This window comes from Hyperoodon ampullatus, assembly GCF_949752795.1.
Source record: "Hyperoodon ampullatus genome assembly, chromosome: 12".
NCBI classification, from domain to species: Eukaryota; Metazoa; Chordata; class Mammalia; order Artiodactyla; family Ziphiidae; genus Hyperoodon; species Hyperoodon ampullatus.
In genome coordinates this window covers 60,177,018-60,200,313 of record NC_136925.1, presented here as the reverse complement: position 1 = coordinate 60,200,313, position 23,296 = coordinate 60,177,018, and the positions used below count along the sequence as shown (strand labels likewise).

The 23,296-nt window shown below is 38.2% G+C and overlaps 1 protein-coding gene across 9 annotated transcripts in view; it reads right to left on the bottom strand.

Moving 5' to 3' along the window:
- Window positions 1–21,042: 21,042 nt before the first annotated feature.
- EYA4 (EYA transcriptional coactivator and phosphatase 4) overlaps window positions 21,043–23,296 on the bottom strand; it is a gene marked incomplete at both ends in the record, with an annotated part of 230,504 nt that continues 228,250 nt past the window's right edge. For all 9 annotated transcript variants that reach the window (XM_079716542.1, XM_079716539.1, XM_079716541.1 and 6 more), the window contains one exon: window positions 21,043–21,123. In XM_079716542.1, coding sequence (XP_079572668.1) covers window positions 21,043–21,123 — 81 coding nt within the window. The remainder of the gene's footprint in view (window positions 21,124–23,296) is intronic.

The following is a 23,296-nucleotide window of genomic DNA, read 5'->3' as shown; positions in this document are numbered from 1 at the left end:
GAGACTCTGGCCCACTGCACTGGGCTTGCTCAAAGGAGACCGTCCTAGCTGTAGCCATGGCCTAGTCCCATTTACCACGTTCTTTAAGCACAAAGGGTTTTTTCTTTTAACATTATTGTACCCTGAAGGGCTTTTCTTGATAAATGGCCCCTTGAATGACACGTATAATAGCATGCCGTGCCTTCTCAAAGACGAATGACTACTGCCAATGACAGCAGATTCAGTCAGGGCTACTGCTACCTATTACTGGAGCTCTGTTTTCTATGTTCTTTTATCTTTAACATCAATTTGTTCCTGTCATCCATCATAAACTATAGAGGCAGGATTCCACGTACAAAGGCAATGTTTGAACTTCTCTAATGGCAGCATGTTAAATATACTTTCCTGATACCATGTCCCATTAATGTTGTGCTGCCGGGGGACAGAAATCCATCAGTGCCTCTTCAGATCATAATCCTGTCTTGTCTTGAGATCACGTTTCATTATTCCCCAAGCCAAGAATACATGGGGTCTGAGTCCCAGCCAAATAATGTGATTCTGGGACATAGATCGGGATTACTGAAGATAAAGTGGCCTGGCCATGAGGCGTACTGTAAGAACACATGTGCTTATTAGATTGCGTCCCATGTCTGTAGCAGACGCCCTCCTGCCAAGACTGAATGCTACTAAGCACCTACCGCCCCTCGGCTCCCATGTGAGTCACAAGTTTGCTTTCACTCCAAAAGCAAAACATAACAGTGAGAGAGCTCATGTCTGCTCAAGACCGACAAGCTGTCAGCTCGTCTGGGGACAGAGGGTGTCTCCCAGCTGATGCAGCACCCCAATAATGCCAAGTGGCGCCTGAGGCGTCCTCACAGCTGCAAGCTATTTCTTCCAGAATGAATCATCCATTCTCCTCTGAGTTCCTTGTGCTACTCACCGTTGCTCACATCATGCACATACACACGGAGGCTGCAAAGCCTCACACTTCGTTCCAAACATCTAAAAAGCCTTTTGGCCTCGGTGTCCCCCTCCTTACATGGTAATACTAGAGCTCTGAGCCACTGACAGAGCAGGGCCCTATCTCTGAAGGAACATGGAAGTCAGAGGCAATATCAACAAAGACCTAGGGTAGCTTGTTTCTGTACTTGATAAAAATGTATTTAAGGCAGATATACAGTCAACCACCTTTTTTTTTTTTTTTAATTATTTATTTATTTATTTATTTCTGGCTGTGTTGGGTCTTTGTTTCTGTGCGAGGGCTTTCTCTAGTTGCGGCAAGTAGGGGCCACTCCTCAGTGCGGTGCGTGGGCCTCTCACTATCGCGGCCTCTTGTTGCAGAGCACAGGCTCCAGACGCGCACGCTCAGTAATTGTGGCTCACGGGGCTAGTTGCTCCACGGCATGTGGGATCTTCCCAGACCAGGGCTCGAACCCGTGTCCCCTGCATTGGCAGGCAGATTCTCAACCACTGCGCCACCAGGGAAGCCCTCAAGCACTTTTTAAGTGGAGTTACGTGTACGGGATCACAAGGAACAAGTCATGAGCCTTGGAAGCACTTCGACATTCATGACTGAAATCCACTTGGTCTTAAGTGAAAAATGAAAGAGGCAGAAATGATTGCTCTGTAATTTTATCCTTCCATTTGCAGACAGTGACGGATGGTCTCATAGTTTCTGAAAGTGTTGGGTGCAGATCATCTCCATCAAAATCATCTGGAGTACTTGCTAAATGCTGATTCTTAGCCCTCATCATCAATCTACTGAATCAGAATCACTGAGTTGGGGGCCTTGGGAATCTGGATTTTAATAAGATTATTGGGTAATCTTTTTGGACGCTGAATTTTGAGAACCATTTATCCAGGATCTTAAAAGACTTTCAGATTACTAATCACAACGGAATTCTCTGAAGAGCGATGGGGTGTAATGGGCTCCAACAATGCCTTCAATTAAATTTTCATGCATAATTGTCCGAATGTAGGTGGTTGTTCTCATGATGTATATATACCGCCAACATACAAATCTCTAACAGGCAATAATCAGGTCTTTTACTTCCTTTACATTTTCAGCAGTGACAGTGGCAATACAACTGTATGTAAACAAGACATACAATCTTGTGAAGCTAAACATAAAACAAGGCATAGAGGAAGTCAAGCAAAACTGAAAAAATTATTTGAATTTACTGTATTATAATTGAAGGAACATCTCACTGGTATTCAGTTGGGTGCAGAATAAGTCTTTCCTGATTGCATAATTTAACTGAAGCCCACAAGGACACCGCAAGGTTGATGAGAGCGCTTAACTGGCTGTTGGCAAAGTTCTGTTAAGAGGACAGCATTTCCAACCTGAGTTGAAACCGGGTGTGATCCAGAAGCCTAAGTGCTAGAAAAGATCCTGGCATGTACTAAGTGTTCAATAAATGCTTGTCACATGAAAATGAGAATTATGATTCCATTGCTTCTCCCTTTTTACTGATTCATAGCTTCCTCCACATTTCTATCCAGTTATTTTCTTCTTACTGTCCCACATATTTGCCCTAACAAATAATAGTAATTCTTAAATGGAAAATAGCCAATGGTATAAATTAAGAGAAATGGTCACAGTGATTTTATCAGACATTACTTGTTACCATTTAGACAACTTCAAGCATTAGATCTAAGCAGAAACTCTAAGGTGATTAAGTTTTAGAGAAAATCAAAATGCCCAAACCTCTAAAAAGACTGTCCCGAGAACCTTTACCATTTCTTCTTTCTACCCATAAACACTGTCTCAAACATGTTAGCTGAAAAAGAATACTTTACATGTATTATTACATGTGGTTCTAATGCCTCCCTCTATTTAGAAAGCTAGCTCTGCGAAGACAGGAACTAAAAATATACTTAATACTCTTTATAGGCACAAGTAGGTTACAGGGTTTAGGTAGCTTGCAGGCAGTTAATAAATACCTAAATACCAAATGAAAGACAGCCAGGATCCTGGCAAAAAAAAGTAGCCAGGAAACAGTGCTCATGCCAAGAAGGGGCTGCTGGATAGTAAGGAGTATGCCTTAGGGAGAGACTAGTGGTAAGTCCTTGCTAACAGCAACATAAACAAAAGATTCAGAGCGAAATTCTTACTTACTCCCAAGGACTAGCCTGACTCTGGATATGCTGTTCTTGGAAAAAAGAAAGAAAAAAGAAACTCTAAATGGAAGTAAACAGATTTGAGACAAAGGTATCTGCAAGAGTTCATCCAGCTTCTCAGCCTCTCTCCTATGCTTGCTGCAAGTGAATGACCCCTTCCCATCCTTCTCATCGGGAAACAGGTGTCTCCTGCCAATTAGGATTTAAAAATCAACAGGGGCTTCTTAAGAGAATGATGACAAGTCTAATTGCAAGAAGCAGCTGTTGAGACCTTGGTTACACTGGGGCAGGGTTTATTAATCCCTATTTTGCTGGGTCCCTGGCACCAAGCTGGGGTCAGCTCCCCTGTCACGGGGTCGAAGCTGTATAATGTAGGGCGAGGATTTAATGACCTGAGCTAAGCAGGAGGGATGAGAGCACCCCGCACTGATCCTGGGAGTTGGGAGTATACAAGTCAAGTGGACACAGAGGCACTGTCAACAGCAGCCTCAGTTGAAAGGGTTGCCACTGCTCTAGAACGTGAGCTGCATGTTTACATGAGGCCCTGTGAGTTATTCAATCTACCATTTTTTCTGGCCTGTTTCTGGCTCATATGCATATGCATATATGCTCAAACATCACCTCCCGAGGAAGCCTGCTCTCCCAGTCCATCTCTCTGCTTCTGGAACACAGTCTTCAGGGCTGCACCCCACCTCTTCTTTGTGTGCTTTTATTATTTGCATGTACACCTGCCTCATTCATTATTAGGGTGCAAATTTTTAAGGACAGATATCTGTTTTAATTGTCTTTGTAGCCTTATCATCTAACCTAGAACCTGCCATGTAGTAAGAGCTCAATAAATGTTTCTTTAAGCTCCCACCTCCCAAACCAGGAGGTGTGGAATCTATCTGCCAAAGCATCGCTAACAACTGCCAAGGCAAACAGGAGTCTCTGCTGCCGTCTAAGTCATTCCTTTAAAATGACAGTGAAGACAGGAAAGTCCAAGAAACATTCCTCTGGAAACACATGCAAACATTAATTCTGGAATGCCTTGGCATTCTCTCATAAGAATAGCTCAGTGAGAGCCCAGCAGAGACCAAAACGAAACCAGAGACTAACATTTGCTCCTAGAAACTTACAGACCTTAATATAGGCAGTGCTGAGAGGTCAGGGTCAAGTGGATTTACACGATGAAGAGTTTTCAGTAGAGAAATTCTACAAGTCCTATGAACACATTAAGGTCAGCTGCTATATTAGTATATAGTCCATATACCAATGAAATCCTTTTTAATTAACAGTTACTGGAATATTACTCTGTATTACCATTTTTTTCTCACCAATAGAACCCAAAGAGAAATAAGATTTTGCTTTTGTCTTAAGCTGCTTCCAGTAAGGACATAAAGCACTGTACGATGAGCATTAATGCACTGAATTCCATGTTCTACTAGCAGAATGAATTGCAAAGCATAGGGAGATGATTTTAGTATGAGCAGTGTTCAGAAGACGAAAAGGATTTTTAGGAAGAGGAATTAATTAGCAAGAGCAATGAGAGTACAGGGTGTTTAAGGAAGAGCAAGCAATTTCCATGGGAAACCCCAAATCCCAATGGGCAGAGAGGAGGGTGAGTCAGTAGCATTGGTGTCACACATCATAGGAAGGAGTCTCTACTTAGTCCATTAAGAGATCCTGGGGTCTTTAAAACAGGCTTTCAAACAGCAAGGAAACAAACTTAGTTCTGTTCTTTATCACCCCGGTGGTCTGGCTCACAGGTGATGTATTAGAAGTGTGTGGAGGAACTTTGGGTAATCCTCTTGGCAAAAATGAGTTGAAATCTTTAATAAGGGCTAGGGCCAGAGGCATGAGGTGAGGACAGAGATTTAAAGAACATTTCAGAAATAGTATTGCTAAGCCTGGAGAGGGAAGAAAGAAGGAAGGGTCATTACTAAGTCCAAGGCTTATAGTTTGGAGAATGAGGTGGACAATTATGGCATAAAAAATGATAGGGAATCCAAACTGTGTGTTGGACAGATTAAGGGCAGAATTTGTAAGTAAAGATAAACTTGTAAAAGGCAAAGAGATTTTACATAGGGGTGTGGATGTATATTAGTATAGAATGTTTCCTAAATAAAGTATTTTAACATCATGGGTCACTTTGTAGAAAAACAAGTCTACGCAAAGTGCTAAGTAAAGTTCGAGTCATTTTATGATTTCAAATAATGTGTATATAGCATCAAAAAAGGAAGAGATCAACATATTGGATCCCCAAAATACAAAGTTGAATTTATTGTTTGCTGAAGTAGGAAGAACTCGGCTAGTCATACTGAGCAAAGAGAGATCTTACAAAGGGTTTGGAGAAGAACTTGTTTTGGGTGGTGTTGGTTACAAAGGCAAGACAAGGTTGCCACAGTCTTGGAAGCAGGGTTTTGTGTTGGTGAGGGGCAAGAGTAGTTTGATTTCAGCCTTAAAACATGTTCACTAGAGTGTGAGTGCTGCGCAATTGCTGACTTTGAAAATGTAAGGCTGTCATTGATTGGTTGGTTTTCAGAGTTGCTTCATTGCAGCAAGTCCTCATTGATTGATTAGGTAAGTTTAAAATCAGCTCTGGTGTTTGCTTGTTACCACTACCCTTTAACTGAAATTTGTTGATTAAACAGGTTTAAAAGAATTTCTAGTCTTTACTGAGTAGCAAAGTTTTAGAACTTTCAGGCTTTCCTGGGAGCATGGGGGAGACTTTTGTTTTTCTTTAATTATTCTCAATAGATATGAGACTGTTGCAGTAATGACCTAATAGTCCATTTTGCTGCATTACTACTCTGAAAATCTAAGAATAAAAAGCTTCTTCATTTTTGAAACTTGTCATACAAATAGTAGACTATCAAGCAATCAAAGATTTCCAATATTGCCAAGTGTTTTAGATTTGTGGAATTTTACCTATTAATTAATTAATTATTAATTAATTAATAAGGAATGAATTAATTATTAATTGATCTGCCATTATTTGGCTAGCACCTAATATGTCTTTTCATTTGGCTTATATTCATGGTGTTACGCATTGTCTCATTCAGTGGAGAAGATTCTAAATTCAGTACTGGAGTGAGACAGTTGAAATTCAGAATGTTCCTTACTGAACTTAGGGGATACATACATCTGTGTGCTGTGGGTTTCCTTTATAAATCATTGGTTGTGCCTGTCAAGCTGTTTAGATACTTTGAATTCTAAGGTAATTTTTGAGAAGACACCATTTGGTTCCCTTACAGCTGATGTCTGGGTCTATATGTGTTTCAGCTGGGGTGCTGGTCCTGACAGGCTGACAGAATGCTTGCTAAGTGGACGTCTAAACAGATGTCTCTGAGCACATATGCCATCTCTGCAGCAGATCAACAGAAGGCCTGCATTTTTTATATTGTGATGTAAGATTAGGAAGCCATTTTAGTTTGACATGGATGAAAAGTGGTTCCACTTCAAAAACTATTAAATTGGAAATAGTATTCAATTCCAAATACCATCCCGTACAGCTCTCATTATAGCACTTATCCCAGGCATTGTAGTTGTCTGTGCTTCTAACTGTATCCCTCTCCAAACTCCAAACACCTCTTGGGGACAAGGTCTCCTTCCTTTGCTATTTTGGCCCAGTGCCTAATAGAGGGCTTGATAAGTTTTTGTTGAGTAAATGAGTCAGTAAGTTTTTATTGCCAAATGCCAAAATATTTCTTAAATGTAAACAGAAGTCACATACTCCTTTTATTGATATTATGTTCATTTCCAATTTTCAATCAACTATAAATGCTCAAATCCCCAAATAGGAAAGAATATTGGAAACAATACTTTTCATTCCCCTTATTTTAACTTTATAAGTGTTCCTGAAAAACAGAGGGGAAAAGAATTTTTTTGATGAACCTTGAGGGCACTATGTTAAGTAAAATAAGTCAGACAGAGAGAAAGACAAATACTGTATGATCTCATTTATATGTGAAATCAAAAAACAAAACAAAACTCACTAAACTTATCGATGTAGAGAACAGATTAGTGGTTGTCAGAGGTGGGTGGAGTGGGGATGAGCACAATGGGTGAAGGTGTCAAAAGGTACAAAGTTCCAGTTATAAAATAAATAAGTCCTGGGGATGTAATATACAACATGGTTAATACAGCTATAGTTAATCCTATACTGTATATTTGAAAGTCTCTAAGAGAGTAGATCTTAAAAGTTCTCAGCACAAAAAAATTTGTAACTGTGAGGTGATGGATGTTAACTAGATGCACTGTGGTGATCATCTCACAATATACACAAATAACAAATTATTATGTTATACACCTGAAACTAATATAATATTCTATATGAATTATATCTCAATTAAGGGGAAAAAAACCCTAAAAGTAAGATCAATAAATAGGTCTTTTGATTCTTAATCCTGTGCTTTTCCAATCATCCCAAACTGGTCTTTCTACACATTAAAAACTTTTTCTTATCAGTCCAAAACACTTTCTAAGCATCATTTTTGTATCAACTTTATCGGACTATTTAAATTTAGAGTCCATATTTTCATTAAAATCAGATTCAGAGAGCAGAGTTCTTGTGATGGGTTCTTTGTCATAGTAAACCACTAAAACATCTCCTCAATGATTGTCACTGGATACTTCAAGCTACTACTCTTAGCTTCTTCCTTTGTAGTCATCATGTTACCAAAAGTGGGATCCAGCTGCTCGCCATTCTAAAGCCAATAAAGAGGCAAAGTTGGTGGAAAGGAAAGTTTGCTTTATTTCAGAGGCTGGCAACCGGAGGGAAGGGCAGACTCCTGTCCAATGGCTGACTCCTCCCAACTGACCATCAGTGGGCAAGAGCTTTTTAATATAGAAGGAGAGAGGGGACTACATGCAGAAACAGCACAGTTGGCTCTGACAGTCATCTTGAAATTGGTCATGAGGTGGTCTGATCAGCATCATCTTGATTGTTTCAAGTACAGTTAGTCTTCAGTGCCAGGGTCGGTTTGTTCCCATTTCTCTGAGGCCAGTTGTTGGAATTGTGGCAGCTTATGTCATGGCTACAGTCTGGTCATCATGTAGTTAAGTTCTTCCACCTGGTGGGGGTTTCAGTGTCTACAAAACAGCTCAGAGGATACAGCTCAGAATATTATCTATAGCCCTTGAAGAGGAACTAAAGGTCCTTGACTTTGCTTAATGACTAAACTGTTATGTTTGTCCTGTTTGACTGCTTTCCTTTGCTTCTCTATTTTCTCACTTCTCTGATTAAACTTATTCTTTGACTAAAGTTTTTCTACAGACAGAAGGCAGGTGGAAGACGGGGAGGGGTGTGAGGGGGAAGGACCACAGGATCATGCTCTGTTTCATTCACATAAAATATATATCTAAAAAAGGAATTCTAATGACAAAGAGAAGAAGGGGACAAATGTTAAATCATATAATTTAAAGCAGATTTCAAGCTTGATTCAACATCAGAACATCTTGTAAACCCATAGCCAGATATGCTGAAGAGGCAATCTCTTGGTTTTCCTTGACTAGGTTTCAATCTGGCCTGTGCAAATCGTTCATTCCTTCTTTCCTCAGGCATGAGCAAATATTACAGCTCTTGACCTTAGAGACACTCTTGTTGACAGGCAAAAAGGGGAGCGTGACTTTAGTAAGAAGGAAGTAAGCTAGAATATTTTGGCATATACGGCTTTTACAAGTTGTTCATGAAGTGAATCACATTTTACAGAAATTGAAGAGCATCTGCTGCTAAAGAATCTTGGGATAAATCTTTTGTAAGTGAAAAAAAAAACAATGAAAGTACACATATTAAAATGTCCTTAATGCCGCTCTTAGCTGCTGACACTTGGCTCCTGATGTAAAACCAAGTAATAGGCTCATGGCCTCCCTTTTTGCCTTGAAATGGAACACCCACTTGACTTGGAAAGATCTAGGGACATCCTTACTCCATTGCCCTAAGCAATACAAATAATGCAAAATTGGCAGTGGTAATTACTTGTAGACAGTAGAAGAAACCAACATGACTTTAAATTTTGCAGCTAAATTTTGGGGTAATTTGTTACACAGCAATGGCTAACTAATACGTGGGGTAGACAAGTAAGTCTTTCTCCATCAGCTTTTCTGATATAGCTGGGTAGAGGAAACTTAGTCTCCAAAATCATACCATTTAACCTATTGTCTGCCTCAGCTCACATGAGGATGAATAAAGACTTCATCTCAGGCTAGAGCACTAGTGTCCAAACTTGCTTCTACTATATCAAATATGAAGAGAAAAGGGACTGATAACTCTCTTTTTCACAATTTAACAATTGTGGTGCAAACATTCCCTCTCAAGCCCTTTACTCTTCTTAAGGCTCTGAGGAGTGATTACTTGTAGACAAGTCTGAGTTATTACTGAATAACATCCTCACATGCAGTTTGCACAGTATTTATTGAGCAGCTTTTAATGATGAATAGAGTGAGAAATACCAGGCAAAGAATATGGTAATAACAGTACATAAATTTTATTTTCATTTAGCATGAAAACACCTGATTTCCTTCAACATTGTAAACATGTCACATTATTAGGCAGTGAAAGTCTGATGAATTTAAACATTTATTTAGACATTGTTTTGAATGGAAAAGGTACTTTAATTCGACTTGCCTCCACTACTCCAGATCACTTTATTTTTATTTGTTTTATTTCACTTTGGTTGGGTTTAATTAAAAACAAATATCCCAAGGAGAGAAAGCAACTGGAAATTTTTCTCAAGATGGGATTGGTTATTTTAAAGATATTTCTCTTCTTATTCTCTTGAGAACAGAGAGAGAAACTCAAGATAGAATACTTTATGGTCAGATTTTGGCAAATAGCTCATGTTCTGTAGTTAATAAATATGATTCAAACTAAGTGCTTAGAAGGAAACTCTGCTAGACCATTTTTTTAAACAAAACATAAAAAATGCACTAATTAATTATGTACAATTTGGTCATTATTTAAAGAAGGGAATTTCAGGCTAGAAAGATGATTTATTACTATATATAATGTTAAAGAAATAAGTACCTAAAAGGTTAAATTACTGCCCTGTAAAAAGACCAACAGACAACAGCCTCACAATTGTCAAGGTCATGAGTTGTTTCATTACCATGATGTGTTCTCCAGCACTAAGTTTCTGTCAGTTGTTGTAATAGAAACTTTTACTTTTAGGGTTTATCATTCAGCTGTTAAAAAAAAAGGTTCTGGTTGACCTAAAAACAAAGTAAATAAGCTCTCAGGGTGTGCGCCTGTATGAGTGTTTTGGGTTACATGAAAATAGGGGAAAAGAGAAAACCTGTACAAGTCCTAACTATCATGCTAGTTCTGATCATACAGAATGTTGGGGACTTGTTGTGACTTGGCAGTGCCCTTTTTGCTGAACACATTGTGTGCCTATCAGAGGGGCTGTCATGAGTCAGGGTGATAGGCTAAACATTTTCCAAAGAAAGAAAAAGTAAAGAGTGGTCACAGGATTTGGCATCCAGTTGACTAAGTTTGTTCTAAACTGCTTTTCATAGATGAGTAGGTGATGTGGTCACTGGATTTAGGGCAGGGAGGATGAGGGAAGCAGATGGAGCTCTGAGATTCCAGGCCTACATACCTGTGTTCTCAGGATGTACGGCCAATTTATAGGGTGACATAAAGTAAGGTGCCAGGACTGATCAAGGGCACTGTAATTTAGAGGGGGGAATATTTGAAAGTAACAATTTAAAACTATTCTAAGATATTTTAGGTTCCTTTCTTTTTTTTTTTTTAATTGATTTTTGGCTGCATTGGGTCTTTGTTGCTGTGCGCAGGCTTTCTCTAGTTGCAGCGAGCAGGGGCTACTCTTTGTTGCGGTGCACGGGCTTCTCATTGCGGTGGCTTCTCTTGCTTTGGAGCACAGGCTCTAGGCGCGCAGGCTTCCGTAGTTGCAGCACGTGGGCTCAGTAGCTGTGGCCCGCGGGCTCTAGAGCTCAGGCTCAGTAGTTGTGGTGCACGGGTTAGTTGCTCTGCAGCATGTGGGATCTTCCTGGACCAGGACTCGAACCCCTGTCCCCTGCACTGGGGGACACGAGGGGAGTCCTAGGTCCCTTTCTTTTAGATAAACAGTTCCCTCCCTTTTATTTTCCTGCCGATCCCATGTCTCTTGGCCGCAGCGTAACCGGAAAGAGCAGACCCAGAGAATCAGGAGTCCTAAACCACTTAACATACTTTGACCAATTCTAACCTCCTTTATTCTCTCAGACGTTGATTGGAGGGCATCCTTTGGGCTGTTTGCTCCAGGAATCACCATTTCCAATTGTTTATTAGTGCACACTCTCTTGACGACAAGTTTAAGGAACAAAAGGAAAGGAAAGGAAAGGAAAGAGAAGAAAAGGAAAGGGAAGAAAAGGAAAGAAGCACTCTTGGTTTACAAAACTAAAAAAATCCAGGCATGGTTGTTGAGTAGAAGTTCTGGCTCCTGACATGCTGAAACTAAATTCTCCAATAATATCACCAGGCTCCATCTCTCAGCTCATGTGCTGGCTTCATATTCAGGTTCTCTCTCAGCATGGTGGGAAGAAGAATCCTGGTGTTTTAGGCTGAAAAAGCCACCAGAGCTTATTATCCCAGAAGGACAGTGCATCTCCCACAACAGATTTGGAGAAAAGCCTTGGGGTGGGCTTCCATAAGCCAAGTTTTGGTCCTATACCTATCTTTGGGCAAATAAATTATTGTGGCAAATAGGATGGAATATGCTGATTGGCTAAGGCTGAGCCCAGAGGTATGGTTGTTCCCTAAAAAGGGGGATACTGAGTACACAAAAAAGCTCATGTTTACTATAGAAAAGGCAACCCATGGAACAGCAGAAAATATTTGCAAATCATATATCTGATAAGAAGTTAATATCCAGACTACATAAAGAATTCCTACAACAACAACAACAAAAAACAACCCAATTTAAAAATAAGCAAAGGACTGAACAGACATTTCTCCAAACAAGGTATATAAATGGACAATAAGCACATAAAAAGGTGTTCAACATCATTAATCATTCAGGAAATGCAAATCTAAACCGCAATGAAATATCACCTCACACACATTAGAATGGCTACAATCAAAAAACATAAAAGTTAATGATGATGTGGAGAAATTGGAACCCATGTGCATTAGTAGTGAGAGTGTAAAATGGTGTAGTTACTATGGGAAAGTGTGGTGGTTCCTCAAAAATTTAAAACTGGAATTAGCATATGATCCAGCAATTTCACTTCTGGGTATATACCCAACACATAAAGTAGGGACTCCAAGAGGTATTTGTACACCCATGTTGATAGCACCATTACTTGCAATAGCTCAAAGCTGGAAGCAACTCTAATGTTTATCACTGGATGAGTGGATAAACAAAATGTGGTATATGTATACAATGACATATCATTCAGCCTTAAAAAGAAAGGAATTCTGACACACACTGGGTCAAGGATGAACCTTGAGGACATTACACTAAGTGAAATAAGCCAGTCACAAAAGGATAAATACTGTACAACTATGTGTACATGAGGTACGTAAAGTAGTCAAATTCCAGGGGCTTGAGAGAGCGGAAAGGGTTTTATTTTTCAACGGGTGCAGAGTTTCAGTTTTGCAAGACATAGTGTTCTGTGGATAAATGGTTGGTGATGGTAACAAAACAATGTGAATGTACTTCAAACCACTGACTGTACACTTAAAAATTGTAAAGATGGTGGATTTCATGTATATTTTACAACTTAAAAAAAGCCATGTCCACTATAGAATTTTTAAAAAGATATGAAGTTGACCAATCTGTTTCTAAAAAAGTTTTCTCCATTTACCCTTTAGGGACTTTCTTCTGAACATCTTCCTTCTAGACACTGCTGAGATCATTCTGATTCTTCAGTGCTCCACCTTGGTTTGTTTCCCCTCATACCAGGTGGCTCTTGAAACTTCCTAATTCCCCACTCTGCTCAGATGCCTGTTCAGAGCCCTCCTTAAGGTCATGCCTCAGGTCAGGGAGCATGTAAGTCAGTTGTGCTAAAAGCTGTTGATGTATGTGTTACATTCAAGAAAGGTGTTTTGAAAAGGGGACATTTTCCAATGTTTTTAACTAAATGTCAATCAACTCAGCAGCTTTCATTGGATAGTTATCTCTTGGGTTTCCATATAGAACTGGATATAATTGTGATCACTAAGTCAAACCATTAGCTAAGGGTCCTTTTACCATTTACCTGCAAAAGTTACATTTTTATAGCACAAGAGCCATTTGTCACATAGGCAACATAGGATGTTACTTGGATGGCATTTATACCCATGTGGGGAGATAAGAGTTACAGTTAATTCCATTACTTGCAATCTCACATGCTTTTTTAAAAACATTTATTTTATTGACGTATAGTTGATTTACAATGTTATGTCAATTTCTGCTGTACAGCAAAGTGATTCAGTATACATATATGTGTATGTATGTGTGTATATATATATATATATTCTTTTAATATTCTTTTCCCTTATGGTTTATCACAGGATATTGAATTCAGTTCCCTGTGCTATAAGTAGGACCTTGGTGTTAAATCTCCTATATATAATAGCTTGCATTTGCTAACTGCAAACTCCCAATCCATCCTTCGCCTCACCTGCTCTTGACTGCACTTTTCCTCAGGTCATAATTCTACAAGTTCTGAGCAACTCAATTACAATAGTTGGACAGCCAGATACAGTGCAAGGAGCGTAACTCTGCAGCCTAGATCGTCCACCTGATAGACCTACCTTCCAGTTCTATTTGTGCCACGCACCAGTCATGTGACCTCTGGAAGGCACTTAAACTATACAATAGGATGAATAATACCAGCTCTCAGGGATGTGATCATTAAATGAGGTCACACAGGGTAAGATCCTGGCTCATTATATGTCTCCAAATGTTAGTTTCCTTCCTCTTCCTCCTCTGGCACGCTCTCTCCCTTTAGAGCTGACTCCAAAGCTACCAATTAAATCAAAGCAAGACTGCAAGATGCTCCCATTGCTCACCTCACTTCAGTGGTACCCACTGTCTCCACCCAGCTGACAATGCTGAGGTCAGACGAGTAAAACTACAACAACAATAAAGGCTTCACACAGAGAGGAGGAGCATGAATGAATATTCACACTCTGCACAGACAGAAAGAAAATGTTCCCTTGTCTATTCTTAGAAACCAATTCTTGAGCCAAGCCTTGTAACAATGCATATTGCCAAAAGGGGTAATAGTATGTGGTAGTAGATTTTATTGAGAAGAGGGGTGGGTCCTCAAAACTTGGCAAATGCACTTGTCATTTGTAAAACTCTAAATGCAAATTTTAAAAAATGATGTGTTAGACCACTTTTTTTTTCAGAGCCCTTTCTAGTGTCTCCTGTACCTCCACCCCCTGCTGTTCCCATAACTGATGTAGAAGTAATTTCATGAGCCAAATAGCATAGTTTTGCAGGTGTGTGTTTGGCATTAATTTTAATTTCTGTTCACATACATGTTATTACTGCCCACTCTCATGACATAGTTTATTCAACCAAAGCATATATCTTAATGAAAGCCATATTTTGGGGGAATACATGAATCCATCTAAGAATAAGTGATTAAATCATCTGTCATTTACTGTCGAAAATTTCACAGAGGCATTTGAATTTCTCCAGGGTTGTAAACCAGGGTTTATCTTTACTGGAAACTGGGGTAAGGCAGGAAATGGGGAGCAGCATGTTAAATCAATTGGTCACCCCCAATAATTTTCCCTGGTGTGCATTGTTCCTACACATTCTACATTACTGCCATCTTTCCCAAATTTCACTTGAGCTGTCTCAAGTTTGCACAATGCTAAATGCTTCTTAAATGACTAACTGATATGATCAGATGAAATTATTTAGATTTTTGGACTGTTTTCAGAGTAACTCAGTTATGATGCAGTAGGGTGTTTAAGAAACAGCCAGGAAGTTGCTGCAAAGTCAGCTTCACACAGAACAATTCTTCCAAATGAACACTTTCAAACACTGTATCTTCCTTCAATAACAAACACCACCACCAGCAATAAAAACAGCAACCAGAAGCTTTTTTCCTTCTTTTGTGTTTCTGATCTCTGTGACCGGCACTGCATCTTCCAAATTTCCCAAACCAGAAACAGAAGGCAGGCTGGATTTACCTGAGAAGCAGTAATGATTGCTAAGTCCTTATCCTTTTTAGCATCTTAATCTTTTTGAGTCTGTGTACATCCATAGTCACAGCCATCATCTAATTCAGGAATAGATCAATAACTCTCTGGGATCCTCTTAGATCCCTTACCTCTAATGAGTTGCCAGAGAAACTGTTATCAGGCATAAATCCGGACGCATAAATCCTTTGTTTATAAATGGTTTACTGAGTACTACTTATCCCAGGATAAAATCAAAATTGATTAGCAGTGTATTGGAAAACTTCATAATCTGGCCCTTGTTTATTTTCCAGCCTCATTTCTTACTATTTCCTATCTTTACTCTGTGCCTCAGAAACAGGAATTATTTGCAGGTCCTTGACCACATCATTCTACTTTTCTCTCTCTTACTTACAGTCTCATATATATATTTTCCATTTTATCTGGGTGCTTCCCATCGCCTTTTCCCTGGCCTTCTCCATTTTGCCAGTGGAGTTCCAGCTTGGAAATCATCTTGTCCAGGAATTCTCCCTTTGTGGGCTGGTCAGGTGCATATGCAAGTTACTGGCCACGTACCATGTGCTTACTCATCGTGGCACCTTTCACACACTGTCTTCACACCCTCCACCACCGAACCGAGGGTCAGGAGTGTGCTGAGTTCAAGGTCAGCCCTACCAGCTGTGGTTCTGTGAAGACTGACGTGATGGCTCTTCCACCGCCTCCAACACATGCTCTCATTCAATTCTTTGTATTTCCCGGAAGGCTCCCCAGAGAACTAGATTGACATAATCTTCACAGCTCCCAGGCACAAAACTCCAAGACTTCATGACTACAAAGGACAATACAGTGCCCTTTAGCTGTAGAGACAGTGTCCGCACAAGCCCCAATCAAAAAGTATTTCATGGGCAGGGAAAATGAGCATCTGGGTTGTATATATCTGCTTTGTCAGAGATTTCTTAGCACATTATATCTTCACATTTTTCAAACTCTGTGCTAACACAATCCTGGAAGATCCTCTGGAGGAGGGTCAGGCATTTAAAGTCAGAGCTTGGAATTATTTTTGCTGTGTGCAAACATCTTTCTTGGCCAGAGTACATCCCCAGAATTGACTTTGGCCTGGTTAGATTTGAGAGGGCTTTGAGAAGTGACCAGTGAATGAGAATATATGTATCACTACATCCAATAACTGATTTTTTATAAATAAATTCAAACCATGCACAGATATTAAACAATGGTTACCTTTTGCTACCTAAGGAAAATCATACACTTCTCTTTCTTTCATTTTTTTGTTTCTGGGATTCAGAATCATGAACCACAGAGTCTGCATAGATCTGATTTTTACATAATATTTTGTGGCTTTAAGTAATTTAAATCAACTAAATCTACTGATGTTGCATATTATTTTTTTAAAGAAAAGAGTAAAAGGAAGAGGAAGAAATCATTGATTCATTATGAACTTATTACTTTTCCTCATGTATAACTTTTCAGCTCATGTATAACTTTTTTCCAAATACACCTATGCTTATGGCTTATTGTTCTTTATTTTCATGAATTATTAGGACAGTAAACACTCCAGCTAAGTTGTAAAAATTTACATTGGTCCCATCTAAACTTACCTGTATGTTTTCTTTTTCTTCTTTTTTTAAAAATCTAACTCTACCATTTTAAATTTCTTTAATTCCAAACCATGATCATACAGATGTTTTCCTATGGTTTATGCATTCACTCACTATTATATGCCAGACACTTTCTTAGATACTGGTTATATAGAAGTTAACAAAACAAAACAAAACAAAACAAATCCCTGCCTTCACAGAACATACATTCTAGTAGGTGAGTCATCTAATACAAAAGATAAATAAAATATGTGCCATTTTGGATAAGTGTAAGTATAAGGACTAAGTACTATTTAACAGTAAAGCAGGGAAATGACAGAAGTGCTGGATGAGCATATGCAGTTTTAGAGATGAGGACATACTCATCAATTTGGAGGGTGATGTTTTAAAAAGTTGTGAAAGAGCTTGGTCTGAAATTTCCCTATGGTTTGCATTTGAACAACAGACTTGCAAGTAAATCAATACTATACACAAGATGATAAAGGAGCTGTTATATCTGTTTCAGAAAAACATTCCTTTATCACTCTTGGAAGCTACTTATAAACCATGTCCCATATTCATCTAAAGGGAACTTGCTTTAAATATTCTAAATGGTATTATTTTATCACTAATGATACATCTATCACTAATGTAGTCACTGTCACTAGTGACTACATTATGCATTATACTTTAATGTAACTACCTGTATGTAGAAAACTATGTACTCACATCTTTTTCAGTACATCAGCCCACTTTTAGTCTTAATTAGTGACATTTTACTGTGTTGCAGCTCAGCTTGCCTTAACTGCAAACTATGCAATTTAGGCACAAACAAGGGAAGGTAAGAAGACAGCAAGAAGCCTAAATACAAATTTCACGTTATTTAGAATCAAGCTTAATACACACAACAGAAACTCTACGACATGGAGGGTGAAGAAAATGAAATCATTTCCAAAGGTATTTATTGAGAAATAGTAAAGATATACATATTTTTACAAGCTTTTAATATTAATTTACATTTCTTTAAATTATGTAGGCCCCAATAATCTATACTTTACTAATACATAACAGAAACCCTTGACTTTGTTAGATTTCCATAATGCTACCATAGTTGGGAGTCAAAAATGCAACTTTGGCTCAAGATGCTTGTTTGTTTTTAAAAGAAATACTAAATGCCATATTCACTGAGAATGCAGGCTTGTCATAAACAAATGTGCATTAAAAAAAAAAAACCCAAAAAACCTTCATACTGAGCATGCTGTTGACACTATTTTGAATCTTAGCTCACCAGAGACTAAGGGAAAAAACATTTTTAGAGTGTTATTATCTACTTTTTGTGCACAAATTGCATGATACTAAAATATTTTTTTTTTTTGCCTCTGAATTTGACTTACAAATCTTTGTAGGGTGTAATGACTTAATCTTGTCTGTGACACTATTGTAGCTGGGTCACCTGTTTTGCTATTTTTCAGGTGGAACACGAGGTGGTTACCTGTCCCGGTGATATCACAAGTTTGTACATATAGGAACCAAAAACCCATGCCCATGACAAAACATTTTCAAATTGGTTTATAATAAGGCACAATATCCTATATGTCAACAGAACATGGAAACTTCCAAAGGGGCTTGTTTGTTTGTTGGTTTATCTTTTGTTTTTAAGATCAGAAAGGAATAGGATCTTGGGTTCCTAAGGGGGGGAAGAGAAGCGTTCTAGCCTGAGCATGCTCAAAGTCACAGGACAAACTGTGATGTGGGCTCACTGGCCTGCACCACGGTGGTGGTGCCAGATGAGCTGTTCTCCAACAACTTAGCATTTAGGTTTTAGGCTGGCAGCCTCTTCTGAACCCATCATCATCGGAGAAGAGGTCTGTGAGCAATAGCACTGCTGATGTAATCAGTGACTCTTCTCTTTGCCCTGTAAAGGGGTGTTCCTTTCTGTACCTGCAGGTTTAGCAGCATAAGAAGCCTTGCCTGTTTGGTATGAAAAAAAGAGTGAAAAATTTCAATGTAATGCCAAAATTCTATCATTTAAAGAACCTGGCTCTACAGTAAAGATAATTTTGTTTTGTTCACAGTAATAAATATTTAAGGTTTTAGTGCACAAAATAGAATTATGTATTGATAATCAATGCAGCTCTTTAATTTTTTAAAACTACTATTTTCAAGCTAAAGGCCAATAGAAATGTAAGATTTATTATTATTATTATTAAGTATTCCAACCTTAATCTGTCTGCAAGAGTACTTGGTGCAGAGTAGCCAAAAGCTACAAAATTTAAAGATTAAGATTAAGGTCTACGTGTGATGAAACCACAATCTTAAAATCTGCAAAATAGGGTCTCAATCTCTTTCTGCCCAATGTAAACATGGCCTTAGCATACAGCAAAGAAATACAGGTTTATAGCCTGGAAAATAAAATCACATTTCCATAGCAAATGTTGTGATCAGTGTACAAAGCACCAATCTTTTGGGAGCCACTGAAGCTTCAGATGATGGATTATCATGGACCAGCCTCTGGTTAGGAGCACTGCTTAGTAGCTGGATGGCAAGTTCCGCATTGTGACATTTTAAACACAGAACTTCAGGTGTAGACACCATTAAAACACTCCTAGATCTTGAAGTCTTAAATTTCCACAAGGGAAATCATGTCATACGAAATGACAGGAGAACCTGTATCGTGTTCCTAACATGGGCTACACACCAAGAAAGAAAAAAAACATGCAAACACAACGATGACAGGCTCTCCTTGCAATGAATGAAGTCCATTGTGCAGTAATGGTACAGCCAGAAACTAAGGTACGCAGGTCTGTAATGGAGAGAAACTGGATGGATGTGTTAAGACAGAGAACCAGATACAATTTCACTGTTGTAACTTCAGTAACGCTGCCAAGATCTGGCTCACTTGTTAATTTATTTTATGATGATAGTCTAGGTAAAATTTTCATTGATTCACTTCTTTCCTTAGAAACTATCTGGGGCATTCACCTTCCACTACTGATGATATTTCATTTTTGCAATGGCATTGGGAATAAATGCACTTAGCTTTATTTTAAGCCCTGTTCACCCAATGTGAATTTTAAGCCATGTTCATGCATATCCTAAGAAAGTTTGGGTGATATTTGCTCATGATTTTCATCAGAATATTTTCCTCTATACAACTTAGACGTATCAACAAGTCAGACTCCAAATAGTATAGGTCATGATGAATATGGCTCCTAGTTTTCTCCAGTAAAACTGTAGAAAGGGTACTCGAGGTTTCAACATACATTTCACTTTCTAAGTAAAGGTCCCACAGTCTTTCCCAAACCTTCTGCTTCTGGTTGGATGCACAAATAGTTGCCTCATACAGTTATTGGAATTATTAAGAACTCAAATAAAACACAAGCTTTCCTTTATTATTATTGTTTTCTTATTGCAACAAATACTCAGTTTCTTGCTGATGCATTATTAAGCTTTGATAGCTTGAATTTTAAATTTGGTCATCTTAAGAATGATCACAAAGGTTTTTGTTTTTCATTATCTACAGAGATTTTAACCAAAGTTACATTGTAACACACAAATGCTGTCTTGTCTTTAAGGCACAACACATCAGTATGAACATTCTGTTTGCCAAACTTAAAAAAGAGACATGATTAGATTCCCATTTCCCCTCCCACTACCCTCCCCGACAAATGAAAGAAAAATTGCATCCACTTTCAAAGTCAGTTGCTAATAAAGTCACAGTAAATTACTTTCATCAATAATTTACACAAATTACAGGTCTAGATAGGACTGTCCTTACACAGTCTGGGTGCATTCCAATTCAGATTTTCTGGGCTAGGTAGGCTAAAGTCAGATTCAAACCTCAGGGCTGAGAAGATCTCCCATTTTGAGGAATGTTGTTGAACCTTGTCAGACGGAGCCTGTGTTGGTGCTTTGCCAGGGTGAGAGCTCTTTGCTAAAGCTGTTACTTCCAGTTAGGACTCATTCGGTGTGTACCAGCAACCTCCACAGATTTTTTTTTTAAACCATTAAAGTGTTGTAAATATAAGACCATAGAGCTTCCTTTCTGTAGCACTAAAGTTTAATTCCATTCAGCAATCTGAATTCTTCATTCTGGAATTCTCATTCCAAATATGATTTCATCCTTTAAGACAATTTATATGTGTAAAGCCAGAGGCATTGAATCACACATAAAAATTCAGTGTACTTGAAATATATAAAAAAAAAAAAAAAAAAAAAAAACGGATCTCCAGCTAGAGAACACAGTTACAAATACTCTAATTCCAGTGCTTGATGTAGAGCCAAGAGGTCTGAATGACTTGATATCCTCCAAAAGGGCATATTGTGCTGTGTGGTTAAGAGAGGGAAGGATGGGAGAGAGAAAGGGAAGGGATGGAGAGAGATCATAACTATTATCTCAGTGAAGCAGCGGTCCACACAAGGAAGTGTAGTTCACCCAAGTTCAAGGGAGGGAGTTTAAGGGAGGGATGATCATATTTGAAGGCTTGGTAGCATCAATGTGGTATTGTCAAAATAATAGAGAAATAGATCTGAACTGGATTTTAATCATAATAAAAGAAAGTAATGAGATTTCTTAAGTAGTTTAATATTTATTTTGGAAAGTATCATTACTAATATCAGCATCTGGGAAAGCAAGCTGAGCACCAAAATCCTACGTGGCTGGAGGAAAACAAATTTTACTTACTACATCACTCCTTAAGGTCCATCTCTCAGAAAAAAATGATAAACTTCCTAAATCCAAGGCTTTTTGTCGATTTGAGAGGAAGAGGGTGAATTCCTTTCTACATTAAAAAATAATTTGAAGCTGGACTATATAAGGTAGAAAAAAATGTGGGGATGATCAAGTTTCTTACTTGTCTGGGGTAAGTAATAATTTAAGCCAGCAGAGTTGACCTGATTTATTTCCTTGGTGTGGGATTGAGGGAAAGCACTTCAGCATGCATGCTCAAGAGGGAGATATCACCCCCCTCAAGGGGACAAAAATGAGTTTTTGTGGGGAAAAAATTCTTAGATATTACAATGGTTTGTGGCTCTCCAAAGCTATACCAGTAATGGTATATGCGTGGTATTAAAATTTCATGAAGGATTGTAATTAGGAAAAAAAATGTCTAAAAATACTTCATTGTGGACAATAATGAAAAAAAAAGGAAATAATGCACTATAGCTATTTAAAAAACCAAAGTTTTATTTATAAGTTTGGGCTGATCACATCTTGTAGAATATATATTTTCATGTAAAATGGAAATATATATATATTATATGTAACATGGAAAAGACACTTTATTATAAAAATTAATAATTAAAATAATAATCACTATTGTTATATAGTTTTTTACTGCCCAATATGGTAGCCACTAGTCCAATATGGCTATTGAGCACTCAAAATGTGGTAAGTCCAGTTCAAAATACGCACTGAATTTCAAAGACTTAGAATTGTTTTAAAAATGTAAATATCACATGAATAGTTTTTATACTTATTAGGTGTTTAGACAATAATATTTTGAGTATATTGGTATATTATTAGAACTAATTCTACCTGTCTCTCTTTTTAATTCTTTTAAACACAGCTTCCAAAAAATTTTAAATTACAAATATGACTCACATCATATATTTCTATAGGGGAATTCAGCTGTAAACTTTGAAACTTCTTCTTAGATTTACAAAACGAACTATGCTTTTGGGTCAAATTAAAGCACAAAATTCATCTAGAAGTAACTTTTTAAAATTCAGCTCAGATCTATTTGTAATAGCAAAATAGTACTTTATATTTTTGCACATGCGATTACAGCTACATCCAAAGAAGAGCATGCATTCTGGATACTAGAGAAACCAACCACCTGTGTTTCAAAATAGGATTATAAGCCTTCACCATCACCAAAACTGTACCTACATAAACAACCATTTGGAAATAGCATTCTAACCAAGGTTCTTATCCACTTGGAGGCATGCCTTTTTCTCCTGAAGTTTTGGGTTTAAAGCCGAAGGTGTTAGCAACTGGTATACCAAGTCTAGTTTTCACGCCACACATAAATGGAGTTGAATTTATAAGTTTTAATTTTCAAAGGCATATACTGTTTCTGGTTTGGAAAAGTGAATTTTATTAGCCCTGACCTAGATGTGTGTGAATTTCACATAGGCTAAAAGGCATGTAAAATGCTTGCTATGGTGGCTGCACTGACTGCTCTTTGTTGTGTGTAATTATGGTGCCAATATGAAAAATTGAAACAACAAGGACTCAGGCCACTGACAAACTCCAGAAGATATTTCAACTGTGTGCAACCGGAAGGATTTCAAGTGGTTGTCAGCTTGGGTCACTGACAACTGCTAATTAAGACCGAGGGGCACTGTGGGAAGATGAGTCTGAAACAACTCTCTTAATGTTATGGAAAAGCATGGAATATTTCAAGTATGGCTTCCAACACATCACCAAACCTTCTAAAGTGGAAGCTCCTTCTTTTTCTCCATTTTGCTTGATTTGAATTGACCACAAACATAGATC